The sequence below is a fragment of the Bos mutus genome, chromosome 22 (assembly GCF_027580195.1).
Source record: "Bos mutus isolate GX-2022 chromosome 22, NWIPB_WYAK_1.1, whole genome shotgun sequence".
In the NCBI taxonomy this organism is placed as follows: Eukaryota; Metazoa; Chordata; class Mammalia; order Artiodactyla; family Bovidae; genus Bos; species Bos mutus.
Genome location: NC_091638.1, coordinates 51324397 through 51344075, shown reverse-complemented (window position 1 = coordinate 51344075; position 19679 = coordinate 51324397). Strand labels below are relative to the sequence as shown.

Here is a 19679-nt window from a genome sequence, read left to right as displayed (position 1 = left end):
CCCTTAACCCTTTGAAGGAACTAATGGAAAAGCTCAGTTTTGCCCGCGCTGTTCTACTCCCGGCTCAAGTAAGACTCAAGTAAGATCCAATGGGCAGACGCCGGGGAATAAACGTCACCGAAGACGAGCGGGGGCGTGGGGCGTGAACACCGAGCGTTCCAATCAGAAAGTCACTGTTTCTATTGGGACAATGGGTGGCTCCACCCCCACGGCAGACTCATTGTCTGGGGGGAGGAGGCTCCGCTGGTTCCAGAATAGCCGGGAGAGACAATCCAGGAGGTGTTCTACGGCCCAGCCTGTAAAGCAGCACCGATAGTGGGCTGCAACGCCACAGTCAGAAGGCGTCGGCGTCCCTGGATCGAGGAGAGGTTTAGGGCTAAGGCCCCGAACGCTCCAAGGGGCGCGGCTCCTGCTTGGAACCAGCCGAGAACTTGGGCTTCGGCCTCTGGCCCGCCCCAAACGGTACCTATGACATCACCACTAACCAATCAAATGGCATATTCTTAGGCCCCTTTATTGACTTCCAGGAGGCGGGATTCCCAGTTCCAGCACCTCATGTGACTACGGAGAGCCGGTGGGTGGGCTCCAGTGGTGCCCTCTGGTGTCTCAGAATCTGAGGACTTCCTAAGGTCAGAGCAAAGAAAGTACGGTCTGGGTTACTATGGGCGTTGGAGAGGTGCTGAAGGCAGACCTTGGTTGGATGGGAGCTCGGTGCAGGGGCTGGAGGAGGGAAGCCAAAGACATGGTTTCCATCGCACCTTCGCCCTCAGGGTTCACGATCTAACGAGAGGAGGGCGGAAAGCTTTACACTAACGAAGGTTGTAGATAGGTGGGACGCTAGGGAGAGGGATGCTGGATCCCAGAGGAGGTGCCTGAGCCAGTGTAACCATCTGCCTGAGTAGATCTTTGAATAACCAAAAGATGGAAGAGCCACCTAGGTCTTGGAGGCTGTGTGGGCAACTGTTCTGAGGTTTAAAGGGATCGTGGCCAAGTTATGCCCTGCTCCCTGTCCTAGGGCTAGAAGACTGGGACCTTGCCTTAACACCCTTGGTGCCTGCAGAGGACGCTCCGTGTCCTCCCTGAAGTTCTGCCTCCACTGCTGTCCTCTCTTTTCGGCTGCTTTTCTGTGGAAGCCTGTCCGTCTCCCTCTGCCCTCACCTCTATGCCCCACCCCCGGTGACAGCTTCTCATGCTCCCTGTAAAGGCAAAGCAAGTAGAGCTCCTCTTTCCACTGCCCTCTAGGACATTTCAGATCCTCTCCTCATGCCTTTTCCTCTCTACCCTGTATTTGCCCTTGTCACCTGCATTGCAGGGGGATTCTTTTATCATGAAGCCACCTGGGAAGTCCTTACCTTAACCATTAGCCAGTCTGATAACAGTTCTCCTACCCTGGCTCTTCTTAGATAAACTCACTGGGCTAAAATCTAACCCCAGTTAAAACAGACTATTTGTGAATTCCTTACCTCTGGAGCAGCAGAGCATTACTAGAGAAAAACAACACTTTGAATTCTTGACCTTAAGCCTTAATATTATATTGGAGGGCTTCAACAGTGTAGTAAGGTAAAAAAAAAAAAAAAAAAAATAGTAAAAAGGTATAAGGATTAGAAAGGAAAAAAAAAAGTATTCCCAAGCAACAGGAATGTGTATGCAAAAAAGCCAAAAGAACTTACAGATAAGTTATTAGAGTTTAGCAAAGTCACTGGATGCAAAGTCAATATATAAAAATCAGTTGTAATTTCTATATATCAACAAGTGAAAACTTTTCTTCATGATGCAATTTACAGTAGCATCGTGCAACGTAAAATTCCAGGAATAAATATAATGCAGTATGTGCAATGACTCTTCACACATACAATAAAACATTGACACTGAACACTGTCATAATCATTTCATGATGTAAGTCAAATCATTGTGTTGTATACCTTAAACTATATGGTCAATTATATCTCAATAAACACTGAAAGAAAAAATAGAAACATAAAGACATAAATGGAATGCAAAACTATGTTCAAAGATTGGAAGATTTAATACAGGCATACCTCAGAGATACTGTGGGTTTGGTTACAGACCACCGCAATAAAGCAAATATCACAGTAAAGTGAATTATACAAATGTTTTGGTTTCCCAGGGAATATAAAATTTGTGTTTAGACTACAGTCTGTTAAGTGTGCAACAGTACTATGTCTAAAAAAAATGTACATACATTAATTAAAAATACCTTATTGCTAGGACTTCCCTGTTGGTCTGTGGTTAAGACTCTGCCTTTCACTGCAGGAGACACAGGTTTGATCCCTGCTCAGGGAACTAAGATCCTTCATGACAAATGGCTGAAAAAGAAAAAACAAAAAACCAAAGAAAACCCCACCTTTTTGCTAAAAAATGCTAACCATCATCTAAGCCTTCAGTGAATCATAATCAAATTTTTTTTTTTTTTTTTTTTGGCATCCTTGGGTGGGCCTAAACATCATCTTTTTAAAAGTAACATCAAGGAATTCCCTGGCAGTCCAGTGGTTAGGACCCTGCACTTCCACTGCGGAGGGCCAAGTTTGATCCCTGGTTGGGGATCTAAGATCCCACATGCTTCCTGGTACTGCTGCTGCTTCTGCTGCTGCTGCTGCTAAGTCGCTTCAGTCGTGTCCGACTCTGTGCGACCCCAAAGACAGCAGGCTTCCTGGTACAGCCAAAAATAAATAACATTAGAGATCATTGACCACAGATCAGCATAACAGATATAATAATGATGATAAAGTTTGAAATATTATGAGAATTACCAAAACGTGACACAGAGACAGGAAGTAAGAAAATGCTGTTGGAAGACTGGCGACGATAGACTTTGTATCATCTATTATCTATTGAAGGTATGCCACAAACCTTCAAAACCTTTCAGTTTGTTGTAAAAGATGCAGTATCAGTGAAGTGCAATAAAGTGTGGTATACCTGTATCGTGCAGATGCTAATTCTTCCCAAATGATATATGGATTCAATGCAACTCAGTAAAGACTGTGCAGTGTACGTGCGTGTGTCAACTGACAAACTGGATTCTAAAATGTATGAGGGCCAAGAACACCCAGGACAGTCCAAAGGAAACCCAAGAAGGAGAACAACTTCCTCTACTGCAGATCAGGAAAGCTACAGCGACCAAACCAAGACTGTATGGTGCTGGTACAGGAATAGACAGACAAACGGAACAAAATCCAGAGAGGGGCCTACAGGTGCATGAAGACTTGAATGTTTACAAGCGTGGCTCTTAAGAGCCAACGCAAGCCAAGGATGGGCTTTCCAGTAAATGATGCCACACCAACTGGACATCCATGTAGACAAAAATGAGACCCCCTACTTCATACTACCCACATAATCAATTCTAGATAGATCTGACATCTGAATGTGAAAGGAAAGACAAAACATGTTTTAGAAGAGAACATAAAAGTTCATGACTTTTAAGCAAACATTTTTTAAGAGGACACAAAATGGACTAACCATAAAGGAAAATACTGAAAAACTGGATTACATTACAATTAAGAACTTCTTTCATCCAAAGACATTAAGATAAGATAGGTTAAGATAAGGTTAAGACATTAAGATAAGATAGGGAGAAGATAGGTTAAGATATACAATCCAAGGTCTCATATCCTGAATACATACTATAAATCAATAAAAGATCCACATCCCAGTCAATGAATGGGCAAGAGATGTGAAGAGGTGCTTCACGAGAGAAGATTTAAATAGCCAGTAAACTGATGAAAAAATGCTCAACCTCTTTAGTCATCAGGGAAATTTAAATGTGAAACTAAGTATTACTGTACTCCACCAGAATGACTAAAATAAAAATGACTGACAATACCATGTTTAGGGAAAGAGACAGAGGAGCTGGCACTCAGACACCAGTGGAGGCGCATACATTGGTACAACTACTCAGGAAAGCTATTTGGCATTTTCACTGCAATTCCACTTTTGAGAATATACACTCCCCCAATATAATGCATATGAGCAACCAAAAGACGAGTACAACAGTGCTCCTGACAGCATGATTTGTAATAGACAAAAACTGGAAACAACGGAAAGATTGTCAACGTGGGTAAGTAAACAAGGGTGCACCGTACACGACAGTGGGAATGAACCAACCGCAACCGTACTATGGTGGGCGAACTGAGATCTGACGGGGAGCGAAGAAGCCAGTGCTCACGTGACTCCATTTAGTGACGCTGGAAAACGGCAAAACTCCTGAGGAATTACCTCTAGGGAGGAGGTCTGGGGAGAAGGGAGGAGGTGGTGATTCAAGGGGCTGCACGGTGGGCTTGGGGAGCTGGTGACACTGGCTGGTGACGAGATTAGCATCTTGTCATTCATATTCGCGTACTGCAGTTTTCACAGTATGTCCTTCTTCCATTAAACAGGAAAAAAAGAAAAGCTTGTCCTCTCGGACTTGGAGCCTGAGTCTGTATCTTCTGGGGGCTGAGCAGGCAGGTGGTCTTCGCCTGACCCCCTTGCCCTGGAGGTGCCTTATGCACGTGTAGCCTGCCGTCCTCAGTTGTGTTGCACGGACATGTGCCACACCTGTAGGGACCCACTTCTAGCCTAGAGATTGGCCCAAACCCCCAGCCCGCAGGGCCCCTCAAAATTGTGTTTTCCTTAGCCCCACCGAAACACCCCTCTTTCCTTGAGTGGCTTGGTTCTCCGTCTCTGCCCTTTCCCCTAACTATATCCATGTCTACCATCAAGCAGGCAGAGCTGTTCTCCCAGATAGTTCCTTCCCTGAGGAATTCTCTGGCTAACTGTTTTCCCTGGTGGTTGTAATTTTGTGCGGTGAGACCACCATCAAGGTGTTTGCTGAGGGGTCCTAGAGTCCTGGCCCCCGTTTGCTGCCTGGAGCTGGCATTTCTTTAAATTTGTCAGCTGGGGCTCAAGTAGCCCTGATGAATATGTGCAAGGACCCCTTGGACAGTCACTCACACAGAAGCAGGCAGGGGCAGCTTTGTTCCTCACGGGGGCCAGCACGGGGACAGACGGCACAGCCCAGCCCTCTTCTTCCCATGAGGTCAGCGTGTGCAGCCTGGCAGTGAACAGAGCAAGGCACGGAGGCCACCGAATGTCCCCGTCCCAGCTTCCTGAGGGCCTGTGCTCATCCCTGAATTACATGCTCTCAGGAGGAGAACCACAGGGCTCTGCCTTCAGCTTTCCAATGAGAAAGGACTTGTACCTGGAAGTCAGCGGTGTTGATTCTGGCTGTGAAAGGGAGGCAGAGGCCTCCAGGATGAAGTGACTGCGCTGTACCACATGGAGCTTTCCTGCCGGCCACTGTGTCAGTTCCTCCTCGGGTCCAGGTGAACCCGTGCACTTAACCTTCTAGAAGAGTCAACAGTTCAGGAAGGATGTTTTGTTGTCTTCCTGTGCTTTGCACCCACAGATCTGTTTTCCTGGGACTCCCACCCCAGGGGGTCTTCTTTGCTGCATTTCGCTCTGCTGGGAGAGTAACAACCCCCTGCCATCAGCATCCCATTAAGAAAGGAAAACTCATAGCCAGAAGTCACAGTATCTGATTTTCGAAGTGTGGAATCCTGTGAGAATCATCTTGAGTAACAGAATGAAAGGGACTGTTGGAAACCACTGCAGTCTGGTGTCCGCCTATGGGTTCTGACTTTTCTCCCCGACTTACAGCGACAAGCCCTTGATAACTCAGCAGCCCACAAGGGAAGTTTTTGCCTAACGCTGGCCTCTGATTCCCCTCAGACAGCAGTGTGCATCTATAACCCCGTATTCGTTGAGATACTCTTTTGGTCCTGTGGTAATTACCAAATCCCTGCTAAGGCTGCAAGGTGAGGGGATCTTGCTGGATCCAGTGGAAGACAAATGAGGAATGGAAACAGCTGGGCAGGCCAAGGAGTTCAGGGAGGCCGGGGCTGGGGGGTGGAGGGAGATGCTTCATTTGAGAATAGCTGTAAAGGATTATAGGGGTTTTAATGGGGGAGAGACACACGGCATTCAAGGCAGAGAGAGATGTAAGTGAAGTCTGCAGGGGCAGTCACCTGCAGATAGACCGCTGGGCTCCCGGTGGCTGTGGCTGTGGCCCAGGAGAAGTGGGAACCCAGGCAAGATGTGCGAACTCAAGGGACCTCGATGGAGGGGCCTGTCAGGGACCACCTGACAGGTGGTCCTCAGGTCCTGACAGACCACCTGGAGGCTGGAGAGGGCAGGGCAAGCTACTGATGAGGTCCTGAGGTTCCCGCACCCCGGCCCACCCTCTCCCAGCACCCCTCAGGATCATACAGGGAGGCCTGTTTCCAGATGCCTTGTGATTTATTTCCAAAGGTGAGCTGCAGCACATAGGAAAATACACATGGCTTCTCAGTCTACGTTTTTCCAGAGAAAATAGATTCTGTCATTGGCTTTATCAGTGCCATCACCCTCGCCCCACCCTGTTCTGTGAGGCTCCAGGACGGATGGCCTGTCTCTAAGATTCTGCTCTCAAAGCAGCAGCTTGGCCAATACCTCTGGGGGTTGGAGTGAGGGGCAGTGACCGCCCCCACGGGGCGGGGATTGGGGGTGGGCAGAGCACACGAGCGGCACTCACTGCGAAGCTAAGGCAAAGAACAGAGCCGGCGGAGGATGCCCCCTCTCACCCCAGGGACACGGCGTGCCGAAGCCCAGGACACAGACCAGGCGGGCGCGGGGGCTGAGGGCTCGGGCCCAGCCTGGAGCAGCAGCAGGACTCTGTGTGTGTATAAGGGTGGGGGTGGGGGCATGCTGAAGAGGCAGCCTACCAGGAGATGGAGGGGCTTCAGTTCACACGCTCCCCGTGCCCCAGCAGAGCTCCTGGCGTGTGGTCCCCAATTCTGTGCTTGGCCCCTGGCGTTAGCTCTATGTCAGCTGAGGGTCCCCGCTCAGGTCCCTTCTACCATCACCTCCCCTCATACTATCTGTGCAAAACATTCTTAGGGCCAAGCCTCTGAGTCCCCTGCACCCTGCCCAGGGCTGCAGGGAAGGGAGGAGAGGAAGGTGCTAGCTGGGGGCCTCGCCCAGCACCGGGAACTCCTTGCACATCTCCTGGACGATCATGCGGTCCATCTGGCACTGGGGCGAGGCTTCCTCCTCGGCCAGGATGCGTCGCAGTGTGGCCTGCAGGTCGGGGAGCCGGTGGCGGTGCTGCAGGTAGGGCGTGGAGCGGACCACGGCATGCATCAGGGAGAGGTACTCCATGCGCAGCTGTAGGGAGAGCAGGCAAGCTCAGGGATCCCAGGGAGGTGCTGTGTACCACTGCCACCAGACAGGGACAGACAGGCCACTACCGCCTACTGGCGGCCACGTGGATGTGACCGCCTGACACCACTGAAGATCAGGGTTGCATCCCAGCACCCAGCATGTAACCTGGCACCGAGCTGGCCTTCGACAGTCACTGCGTGAGTAAATAAGTGAGTCCTCACAGTCCACACGCAGTCCCAGAACGTGGCTGGCCCAGGAAGTCCTGGCTCAGAGAGGTGGCAGGAGGAAGCGGTGAGCCCCTACCCGTGTCTAATGCTGAGCCCTTGTGGGGCCGCTATCTGTCTGTTGGAGGCCCTTCTGCTTCTCTCCTCTCACCCTGGGAGATCTCATTCACACCCACAGCTTCAAACAGTGACCCACACTCAGACTTCTTTCCTAGACTCTCCAGGGAGCTGCAGATGAGAATTTTCAGCTGTCCACTGGTCATGCCCTGCTTATCTCAGAACTCAAACTCCTGTGTCTACCATCAAACTCACGATCATCCGTATCTGCCCAAAGCTGAAGGCTTTTCCTGTGTTATCTTAATAAAGAGCACTGCTATCTGTTCAAATGCTCAAGTCAAAACTACAGGTGTCCTCTCTGAGTCCTTTCTCCCCACATCCCAAACACAACCCATCCCTGAGACCTGGCGTCTTACCTTCTACCTGCTCTGAATCCATATCCAACCCTCCTTCCCAACCCACCTTCCCAGCACCTCTGGCTTTAACGGCTCTAACAGTCCCTCCAAGGTGACACCCCAGGGGCTCCTTATCTTCACTAGACCCTGATCCGCTGACCTGGCCCCAGTACTTCTTCTCCATTTGCCCCCTTACCATCTCTCACGTCTCCTTAGAGGAGTCAGTACCCAAACCTTTCTTAGGCAGTATCACCCTGCTAACTCCCAACCTTGGTCAGGACAAAAAGCACCTGCCCATCAAATTTTAGTATGAACAGCTAAGCAGCAGACCATTACAGAGCCGTGTACAAGCCTGAACACCATTCCCCACCACAAACCACACTGCCCAGGGCCGCTGCCACTTTTCTCCACCGGGCCCACCGCTCCTTAAAGGGCCACTGCCCACCTTCTCTGCGTCTGCCAAATCTAAAGTCCCTGACCAGCTGGCCTTGTGCTTCATGGAGAAAACAAGCACAACTTCAGAAACTCCTGGTCTTCCCTTGGCACCCTCACCTCAACTACTGTCCCGCTACTGAACGGACTGCCCGGCCCTGCCAGGCGCCATCCCTCTATGCGGGCCTGAGCTCTCACCAGCTGCCTGACCTACTTTTGACTCCCACAGTGGCTGACCCTCCCAGCACCTCAGCCTCTTCGCCATAGTCGGCTTGCTGGATCAGTCCCTCTGGCTTAGACATCCACCAGCATCTCCCACCTTTAAAAGACTTTCTCTTGGAGTTGGTGGTCTAGTGGTTGGGAATCTGCCTGCCAGTGCTGAAGACACGGGTCTGATCCCTGCTCCAGGAAGATCCCGCGTGCCTCAGAGCAACTGAGCCCGTGCACCGCAACTACTGAGCCTGCTGTGCTCTAGAGCCCGGGAGCTGCAACTTCTGAGCCCCCATGCCTAGAGTCCACGCTCTGCAACAAGAGAAGCCACTGCAACGAGAAGCCCGCACACCGCAACTAGGGGAAGCCTGTGCAGCAACCGAAGCCCAGCACAGCCAAAAATAAAATACATAAATAAACTTTCCCTTGATCCCATGTCTCCCTCCAGTGATCCCCCACCTTTTCTACTCCCCTTTGCATAAACAGAACAGAAGCAAAAGAGATTAAGAAGAGGTGGCAAGAATACACAGAACTATACAAAAAAAGAACTTAATGACCTGGATAGCCATGATGGCGTGGTCCCTCACCTAGAGCCAGACATCCTAGAGTGTGAAGTCAAGAGAGACTTAGGATGCATTTCTATGAACAAAGCTGGTGGAGGTGATGGAATTCCAACTGAGCTATTTAAAGTCCTAAAAGGTGATGCAAAGTGCTGCGTTCAATATGCCAGCAAATTTGGAAAACTAAGCAGTGGCCACAGGACTGGAAAAGGTCGGTTTTCATTCCAATCCCAAAGAAAGGCAATGCCAAAGAATGTTCAAACTACTGCACAATTGCACTCATTTCACATGCTAGCAAGGTAATGCTCAAAATGCTTCAAGCTAGGCTTCAGCAGTACATGAACTGAGAACTTCCAGATGTACAAACTGGGTTTAGAAAAGAGAGGAATGAGAGATCAAATTGCCAACATTCGAGGGATCATAGAGAAAGCAAGGGAATTCCAGAAAACATCTACTTCTGCCTCATTGACTATGTTAAAGTCTTAGACTGTGTGGATCACACAAACTGGAAAATTCTTAAAGAGATGGGAATACCAGACCACCTGACCTGTCTCTTGAGAAACCTGTATGTGAGTCAAGAAGCAATAGCTAGAACCAGACATGGAACAACAGACTAGTTTTAAATTGGGAAAGGAATACGACAAGGCTGTGTATTGTCACCCTGTTTATTTAACTTCTATGTAGGGTACATCATGTAAAATGCCAGGCTGGATGAATCACAAGCTGGAATCAAGACTGCCAGGAGAAATATCAACAACCTCAGATATGCAGATGATATCACTCTAATGGCAGAAAGTGAAGAGGAACTATAGAGACTCTTTATGAAGGTGAAAGAGGAGAGTCAAAAAGCTGAGTTAAAACTCAACAGTCAAAAAACTAGGATCATGGCATTTGGTCCCATCACTTCATGGCAAATAGAAGGGGAAAAAGCGGAAATAGTGATAGTTTTATTTTCTTGAGCTCCAAAATCACTGAGCAAGTCATGAAATTAAAAGACTCTTACTTTTTGGAAGCAAAGCTGTGACAAACCTAGACAGTATGTTAAATAGCAGAGACATCACTTTGCCAACAAAGGTCCAAAGAGTCAAAGCTCTGGTTTTCCCATAAAGAAAAACCATAAAGGAGACTGAATGCTGAAGCATTGATGCTTTTGAACTGTGGTGTGGGAGAAGACTCTTTAGAGTCCCTTGGACAGCAATGAGATCAAACCACTCAATCCTAAAGGAAATCAGTCCTGAATATTCATTGGAAGGACTAATGCTGAAGCAGAAGCTCCAGTACTTTGGCCACCTGATGCAAAGAGCTGACTCACTGGAAAAGACCCTGATACTGGGAAAGACTGAGGCAGGAGGAGAAGGGGACGACAGAGTATGAGATGGCTGGATGACATCACCGACTCAATGGACATGAGTCTGAGCAAGCTCTGGGAGATAGTGAAGGACAGGGATGCCTGATGTGCTACAGTCCATGGGGTCGCAAAAAGTTGGACAGGGCTGAGTAACAAGTTCAAGTTCACATAAAAACACATGAGGGTTGTTTCCATTCAGTGCTCCCACCTTCCCTCTCTTTCCACTCCCCTCCAACATCAAATCTTCTCTTCAACTTCCCACTTGGACTCTCTTCCCTCCACTCCACGGACACTGCTGGTCAGTCACGCCTGACCTCCGTGTGGCAAATTCTGTGTCTCCCTCTCAGGCCTCGTCTCACTCAGGCTCCTAACTGTGGCAATGGCTCATACCCTCCTCTTTCACACACAAGTCTCTGGGCTCCTGCTCTCCTGGTTTTCCCTCCTGAGTATCTCCTGTGTGCCCCGACTGAAGCCTAAGCTTCCCTCTGACCCATGCATCCCACACCCGAGGTGACCGCAGTGTCACAGGCTCCCCAGCACATGTAGACACAGTGCACTCCCAAGTGTCTCTTTCCCGTCCCCACTCACATCCCAATGCCTCGCTGATGTCCTCTATACCTGGATGTCCAGCAGATACCTTCTCAATCTCGATGCATCAAAACACAACTCTATTCAAAAGGTCTTCCTCACCAGAGGGATCAGCACTTCCTCCACCGGGCTAGTCCAGACCAATTGAGCAGCGAGTCCTGCCAACCCACCTCCAACACATCCAGGCCTGACCTCCTCTCCCACTCCACATGTACCACCTGGAGGGCGGCGGCTGCGTCCGCACCAGCCTCCCGCTTCCGCTGTGATCTCACAGCCTCCGTTTCATTCAGGATGGTAATCAGATCACTTCCCCTACAAGGTAACCACCTCCTGCCGCAGCCCCCAAAGCTTCGAGTAAACTCTACTTGCTCTTCTCACCTCCCACCACTCCTCCTGTCTCCAGACAGTGCATCCTCTGATCACCACATGGCGGGCTCCCTTGGGTCTTGGCACACCTGTCTTGGCTGAGCGGTCTCCCCTACTTACCAGCTCCAGCATGCCCCTCACCCTAGTCTCAGGTCCCCCCTCCCCCGGGGTGTGACAGCTTCCACCCTGCTGCAGCCACGTCCAGGCACCTTGTCCCCGGGAGACAGGTCCGCGATGTGTCGCACGGTGATGTCAATGAGCGCCATCATGTCCGTGTGGTAGAAGATGGCAGCCGTGGTGGGGCTGGCGAACACGTCCTGCAGGAACTTAAGGATGGAGTGCGGCGGCTGCGGCTCGTGCTTGAAAATGCGCACGGGGTCATCTAAAAGGTGGGGAAGAGGGCTCAGGGCAGTCCTCTGGGGAGGGCCAACAGGCATCACGGCAGGGGCGTGGTGGGGAGTCACAGGACCTAAGTGGCCCTGTGCAGATTCCTGGGCACTCACCCCCTCTGTTCAGGAGCAACAGCAGCTTCTCGGAGAAGATCTTGACATTGGCGTGTTTGCTCAGGGCGGCCATTATGACGTTCTGGTCTGGGGCTGAGGAAGGACATGGGTGTGCACGAGGGCACCAGTGCTGAGCCTGGTGGGTCCTCCTCCACCCTTGCAGCGCGAGGCAGCCACCCCAGGCCCCGCCCTCACCTGGCAGGTGCAGGTTGAGAGCCAGAAGTAGATTCACGCAGAGATCCGGCAGCTGCTCCGTGGTGTCCAAGGGCAGCCCGTCCTCAACGATGCTCAGCAGGAACTGGGCGAAGGGTGTGCCCAGGTGCTCTAGGAGAGGGGCACACTGAGGTCTGCCCAGCCCCACTGCCCACCCCGCCCAGCCTCCCTGGGTTCCCGTGAGCCCTGGGGACGCTCCATTCGACCCCAGTCGGGGAGTCCCCAGCCCTCAGGCTGTGGGCTCCCTGCAGTCAGCTGGGCCGCGACCTGCCTTCTTACCATAGTGTGCGTAGGGCACTGCCTCGCCCATGGAGAAGACCATGGCCAGGATGAGGGCTGAGTAACAGAGCTTCTGGTGGTCTGCAGGGGTGCAGAGCAGGTGGTCAGAGCCCCCGAAGGTGGTGGGAACCCCCATGGGGCAGGGAGCTGGCCCTCACTCGCTCACCCTGCGTGTCTGTCTGCATGTCCCGCGCCAGCTCCACGGGCAGCACGGACGACACGAGCGTGGAGATGATGGCCGCGTCCAGGCTGCACATGGCGCCAAAGCACTTAAGGAGCAGCAGCCGCAGTGACACCCGGTGCTCCTGGCAGGGGACCCCGTGTGCGCTCAGTGCCCGGATGCCCCACCTCTGCCTGGGTCCCTCTGTGTCCCCCCCCACAACCTCGCTCTCACACACACACCATTTGGTAGTAGGCCACCAAGGCCAGGACAGACTCGAACTCATTCCGCTTGCACATTTTCTTGCAAACTTCAGGGTCTGCGTCCGTCTGCAGTGGGGAGGAGATGTGAAGGAGTCGCTCAGTGTGTGTGGCCGCCCGTGAGTGTGCCGAGGACCAGTAGGGGAGACTCCCGAGCACGGGGGAGGGGTGGGGACACCTGGGGGCCCCCAGCCCGCACCAGAATGTGCAGCAGCTCCTCCAGGTAGCAGCGGATGACGCCCTCATCCTCATACAGGGCCCAGCTGCGCTGCTGGGCATCGTCCTTCCGCCGGGCCAGGTCTGCAAAGATCACCTCCAGCCGCTGCTGGTCATGGCAGACCTGCCCTGAGGGCAGGGCGGTGCTCAGGTCCTGTGGGCAGACGGCGAGGTGGGGCTCAGCACACCTGCCCCACACCATGTCCAGGAGGCCCTCGAGGCCTGGGTCTCAACCCAGACCCTGAGGTCCAGGTGTGAGCTCCTGGCCTGTGCCAGACCAGGGGCCGTGGGCCTCACCTACAATGGCTGCCTGGAGCCAGCGTCCTCCCAGGACTGGTGAGCGGACCAGCCCCTGGTTCTCTTCCCTCCTCACTGCTGTTCCCCATCAACTTCCCATAGCCCATCCCTCAACATCGAGGCCCCCAGGGGCACTAGCCCTGTTCTGCACACCCTCTCCAAGGAATTCTACTCCTCCAAGTCTTCCCCCCCATCCCCCGCCACCTCCCCCAATAAACCAGCAGCTTATGGGATTTTATTTTCCTGACCAATGATTGAACCCTTGGCAGTGAGAGCATGGAGTCGTAACCACTGGACTGACTGAAAGGAATTCCTGCGCCCCCAAGTCTTAATAACCTCCTGAGACAGGATTCTGCACGAGACATGTCTGCGGGAATTTTCCAACAACCTGCCTCCTGTCCCTGCATAAACATCCTCTGTGAGGAAGGCCACGGACTTCTCACAGCCTGCATGTGACTTGAGATTGTACTCTCTGATTCTATACAAGGTGGGACAGGCCTGTCAACCTGCCTTCCGTGTTCTTGAGCCTGCTGGCCACTGCTCCTGCCCAGGCAAGCCCATGGCCTCACTGCTCCCCACACCTCAAACCAGAGCTGCAGCTCCTAAGGAAGGAGGTACTTCTGGCCCATCTGGCCCCCAGTCCTGCTCCCTGATCAGTGCCCCCACCCTTGGCAAGGGATGCCACCCATCCCACGATGCCCACACCCCACCCCCCACCATCTGAGTCAGCATTCAGGCCTCCATCATAGCTCTCGAAGCACCCAGTGCTCTCCACTGCCAAGGCCAGCATGGCACTGCCCTCTTTCACGCCCTCTGTCCATTCCTTCCCTGCAGCCCGAGAGAACCCCTGGCCACCCACAGCTGTCTCGTCTGTCCCCTGCCCTAGGTCTCACTTCCAACCACACCTCTTGCTCCCTCCCTCCCTCCCTTGCGGTGTTCCAGCCATGCTGGCCTCGTTCCAATCCCTCCTGTGAGCTGAGCATGAGGTGCTGCCTTATGGCCCTCATCCAGGCTGAGCCTCTGCCTGCAGTATTCTTCCTCCCTTTCTCCTTCACAGATTGTCCCCAAAAGTCCCCAACACCCAGCACAAGGAAGCCGAGAGCTCAAGCTCAACAAATACCTGTCAGGTAAAGGCTGGATACATGTGCGGGTGGGGAAGGGGCAGGGGTGGCGGGGCAGCCCCTGGCCCTGGCCCACCCTCACCTTGCCCTCCACCAGCGAGAGGAGGACCTGCTCCATGACAGGCGAGCTGGCCGGCACGGAGGCCTGGATGTGGCCCACCACGACGCCAATGGCCACACGGCAGAGCTCGTGGCTCAGGCCGGTGTTCCTCCGCACGAGCTCCATCAGCTCTGCCCCGATGGTCCTGGGCACGGCGGGCTCAGCCACCGCCTTCTCCTCTGTGGCCCCCAGGTTCAGTGCCCCCAGGGCCTCCAGCTCATCAAGGGCCGGGGCTGGGGCTGTCTCCACCACTGCCGCCGCTGCCTCCTCCTCTGTAGGGGGCTCCGGGTTTGGCACCTTGCAGGGAGGGGGCTGAGCTTGGGACACAGCGGTAAGCGCGCCGCGGCGGGGCACAGGTGGGGGCGTGGGTGAGCAGCTGGGGCCCAGCTCGGATGAGCTGGAGCCGGTGTAGAGCGTGTCAAGGGAGGTGCTGCTGACAGAGCCACCGCTGGACACAGAACTGCCCCCGGAGGGCGTGGTGTTGCGGCCACCTGTGGGCAGAGAGGGGATGCTGTGCTGGGGCAGCCCCCCGGGGACCCCTATCCCCCCAAGCCCAGAGCCCCCAGCCGTCTAACCCCTGCCCTGTCTTCACCCCTAAGCCTGGAGCCCCCAGTTTTCTGACATAGGCAGAGCAACCGTTCTAAGCACAGGGTGCCCCATCCCCCAACTCCCCCATCCCCGCCTTCTCACCACTCCCCAAGACCATTAGGGCGTCACGGTCTCGGCGCTTCACAGGCGGGGGTGGCGTGGTAGGAGCTGCTCGGCGAGGCTGTGGCGGGATCTGGAGGACAGAAGTGGGATCTGAGGGCAGACTGCCATTTGGGGTGCGGCCTGAGCTTGGCAGGGCAGGACCAAGGCTCCAGGCGGCACTGCTGACCGGGGTGGACGCTTGGAGCCTCCAGACAAAGCCTTAAGCCCCCCGCCATCTCCCTTGCCCAGGCTGCTCTCACCATGTACCTGGTAGAGGCCTCCGTCTGCCCCGAGATACTCAGAACTGGGCAGGCTGTGCTGCCTCTCGAACCCAGCTCGACACATGCCATTGGGCTGCCTGGTGGCGGCGGCGTCCAGATGGTGGTCACTGGTGGATGGGGTCATAGCTGCAGGGCTGGGGGCGGAGGGGCCTCTGCGGGACAGGGTCTCTTTCCGGTGGTGGATCAGCTTCCTGAGGCAGGGGCAGGGAGGTTACTGGGGGAGTCACCCTACAACTCCCCAAGTCTGCCCATGCTCCCTGAGGAACACTGCCCACCCTAGCCCAGGGCCCCCATCACCCTCATGCCCCACCCGTCTCTGCACTAGCAACCCTGCCCTCTAGAGTCCCGGGAGGACCCCATCCCCCGGGGCTCACTGGGAGGCCCCCTCCCCCCCCCCCCCACACACACTCACTGGAGGATCCCGCGCTGCTCCAGGCTGTATTTGCCACCATCCCGCATGGCTGCGTTGTGCACAGCCTCAATGGCCCGGTCAATGGCTTGGAGGACATCCTGCTCCAGGCCCTGTGAGGGGGGCAGGAGTGGGGTCTTAGCCCCGGGGGCCAGGTGAGGGCACAGAGGCCAGAGCCAGCCCTGGAGGGAGCCTGGCGCAGGCAGAGGGCCACAACTGCTCTCAAAGCCTGGAATACTAGAGATCAACACAGCAAGATGAACTAGAATATCAATCAGGGTTCTCAAACTGCGTCACTCAGGAAGCTGGGCCACAGGGAGGGGCCCAGGCTGCTGCTTTATATATCGGGTCCCCGCTCGGGATTTTACCTATGGCGAGGCTCTTGGCTAAGTCATCTCTGAAAGTCTGGGCTCTGAAGCAAAAACACAGCCCACGGACCCCCAGTTTGAGGCCAGGAGTGCACACTTAATCTATCGCCAGGCTTGGCTCAGATCCCAGGCTGAGATGCCAACCAGGGAGCCTCTAGGGTCTGGTGCTCTGAACAAATCCCTCTGGATCTTGCTGACCCGTCACAAAACCAAGGCCACACTCCAGGACAGCCCCATCCTCAGAGAGCCTTCTGCAGGCCCTGGTAGCTGAGGACAGGCCAAAGGGACCTCCTCTTTGCACCCGTGTTGCCAGCCCTCATTCCCTCTAGCTGTGAGAAAGGAATCCTCCAGAACTGCGCTGGGAAACAGCAGTTCTGGGTTTGCGGCAGAAGACAGACATAAGCGTGGAACCTGGTCCCTGCCCCAGATTTTGTGTCGCCATCCGCAGCAACTCAGGGGTCCCCTTGACCCAGCCTGTCTGGCATGGGGTGGGGGGAGTAAGGGGCTGGCAACTGTGGCACCAGTCACTCCCACCCCTCCCTTGCCCTTGGCACCCATGGTCCATCAGGCCACAGGGGCCTCAGAACTAAGGTGAGATCACACCCGAGTGGGTTGGAGAGGCTTCTCGGATGGGGACAGACAGATGGACTCAGAGATCAGCAGAGCCCCAAAGGTAACAGGGGGTGTGTCAGAGTGCAGGAGACAGACAGAAAAGGGCACAGAGACAGAACGGCAGAGGATGCACAGAAAGCAAGAAAGATGGTGAGAGAGAGAGGGAGGGAGAGAGAGAGGAAAAGAGAAGCAGAGAGAGACAACGCAGAAAGAAATTGAGATTCGGAGACAGAGAAGGGGAGAGAGTTGGAGGATGTGGACACACACAAGGGGAGAGTCAGGATGACACAGAGACAGCCAGGGAGACGGAGACGGAGGGAGATGTGCAGCAAGAGACCAAGAGACAGAGAAGATGGCACCCTCTCTGCCCTCCCCAAACACCCAGCCCAATAGCCAAGGCAGGCCCTGGGGGGAAGTGGGGGACTCTCCTTGGAGGCCTCCAAAAAGCCCCCAGCCCCAGAGAGACTGGCTCTGACATGCTCACTTCCAGACCCAGCAGCCCTCGTGTCCGGGGCTTCCACTCTCACCCAGACACTCCTGGATGCCATGAGGCCAAGGGTCCAGGGCCCCAGGCCCATCCCCTCGGGTAAAGGCCACAGATGACATCTCCAAATTTATCCTGTTATTTCTGTCCTGAACTGGGCCGGCTTGGGATGTTTCCTACAGCCAGAGACTAGGATGGGGCGGGGGTGTCTGGCACAGGGCAGGCCTGGAGGCTCTGGGCCCTCCTTCCCCTGAGATCAGAATAGACCAGCTGGAGACAATGAGCCCAACCCCCACACCAGGACTATTCTGGGGGAAACAGGAACTGGGGCTGTACCTCCAGTGGAAGGAAACAGGGGGGCTATGGCCACACCAGGGAAGCCGTGGGGAAGTCCCACTTCCTTGCTAAGGGAGCAGCTCCCCACCCCAGGCTGGGGACAAGGAAGGCTCAGGCTCCCTCACTTTCCAAGAAAGGAAGTCTGAAAAGTCAGGGCCTGAGGCTTGTAGTGCCAGGGAGTGTCAGCAGGAGCTGGGAACCCAGGCTCAAAGTAGACTGACTTTGAAAGAGCTTAGGGGCTGACTAAGTACAGGACAATAAAAGATATTGAGGTCTCAGGGCTTGGGGGGTCACTTAGGGGATGGGGGTGTCCACGGCTCCCTGGTCCAAGTGCAGGGTGTGGGATGGGAGGGTGAAGACGTGGAAGATGGCTGGGGAAACAGAAAGTGCCCAGGGTTGCCGGGGGTCTCAGGGGTGGAAGCTGCGGAAGAGGAGGCAAGAGTGTTGGGATCCTGGTGATTCAGGCGAGGGGCCAATTAAGTCAGGGGTCTCAGTGACCTGGGGAACTGCTCAGAATCTGGTGTACTGGAATCTCGGGGCTGACTCTTGAGTTGTATTCGGCTGGGGATTCAGATGTTGGGTCTGGGGTCTCGGTCCCAGAATTAGGCTTTAGGTAGGTCTGGAGTCCTCAAGAGTTGCCTGTCAAGGGCCTGGCCCTCTGTACGGGGAGCGGGCTCTCAGGGTCCCAGTCCTCGCGGGGTCTCTCGGTCAGGTTCTCAAAGTCCTCATCTGCTGGAGGTCCCGACCGGCCGGTGATGGAGCTCAGTCTAGGGGCGGCGGAGGCCGGGCCGGGGAGGGGCACACTCACCTGCAGGCGGCGCAGGTAGGCGGGCGGCACGTAGCCGGTCTCACCGCTGCGCGCCCGCGCCGCCAACCACCAGTGCGCGCTGCTGCGCTCCAGCACCAGGAAGGTCTCGCCCGCGGCGAACGCCAGCGCGTTGGGCTCCGCCGAGCGGAACGCGTACAGCGCGCGGTACATGAGGCCGAGTCGCGCCGGGGCAGGGGAGACGGCGGGGGGCTGAGGAACCAGGACGCCAGGCCGGCAGCTTCTCGCCGCGCTCGCCCTGCCCCGTGACACACGGCGCGTGCGCGCGCGCGCCCGCCCGCCCGCCGCAGTCCCGCCCCGGCAGTGTCGGCTCCTGCGCGGGAGCGCGGCGCCCCCTGGCGGCCCCAAGGGGCGCGGCTCTCAAGACTCCACCGCCCTTTCCGAGACTTGGTCGTCTCCAAGCTCCAGACTCCCTGACCCGGCACCCCGCCTAGAGCCCCCAGCCCCAGCTGCTCCTGCCCGGCCCTCCACTCCTTTTACCGGCTCAAGCCCTAATACTGCGGCCCACCCTACTTCACGAAGGAGAGCTCCGCCCGCAGCCCAAAGGCAGAGCCTGTGTCCTGTGCTGATAAGCCTCTTGCATCTATGCCACCCCAGGGAAGTGGATCCTGACCTACTAAATTAAGGACAGCGACCCCGGGTCTCCTGTGTGTCTTGAAGCGTGCTGAACTCACTTCTTTAAGCTCCAGCGGTGGGCAACGGGGAGCAAGACTGGAGAGGGGAGCGAGAGTGGAGAGGGGGCTGCAGAAACAAAAACCAGGTCAGGCCATTTCGCTGTCCATAATCCTCCCATCCTCAGTCCCCGTCTCTTCTTTGCCACTAACTTCTCTCTTCCTCTCTAACGTGGGTTCTTGCATATCCATTCTTCTGCCTGGGACGCTATTCCCCTCCTCACAGCATAAGGTCAGGCTCCCACCCTTATCAGTCACTTTCACATCACTCTCTTCTGTTGTCTTTGGAGACTTACAAATCCCGATTCTTTCTGATGCTTCCTTCTGAGAGCAGATAGAAGGGCTGGTGGATGGGGAGTGGGGTACCATGTGGCATTAAGAGCCTGTTTGGCCCAACTTCCAGTCAGCCCTGACCTGGTGAGGTCATCTGTAGTCCTATGAAGCAGCAGGGAAAACCAAGGGGACCTGGGTTTAGG

General features: G+C 54.9%; 1 protein-coding gene across 1 annotated transcript; it reads right to left on the bottom strand.

Moving 5' to 3' along the window:
• Nucleotides 1-6711: 6711 nt before the first annotated feature.
• NCKIPSD (NCK interacting protein with SH3 domain) lies at nt 6712-18776 on the bottom strand. The gene is made up of 13 exons (XM_005909382.3): nt 18515-18776; nt 15910-16019; nt 15484-15688; nt 15217-15307; nt 14509-15017; nt 12992-13162; nt 12775-12861; nt 12539-12677; nt 12373-12453; nt 12076-12204; nt 11881-11973; nt 11587-11759; nt 6712-7200 (listed from the first exon to the last, which is right to left on the bottom strand). The coding sequence occupies exons 1-13, from the start codon at nt 18683-18685 to the stop codon at nt 6997-6999; spliced, it is 2163 nt and encodes a 720-aa protein (XP_005909444.2). The 5' UTR covers nt 18686-18776; the 3' UTR covers nt 6712-6996.
• Nucleotides 18777-19679: the final 903 nt, after the last annotated feature.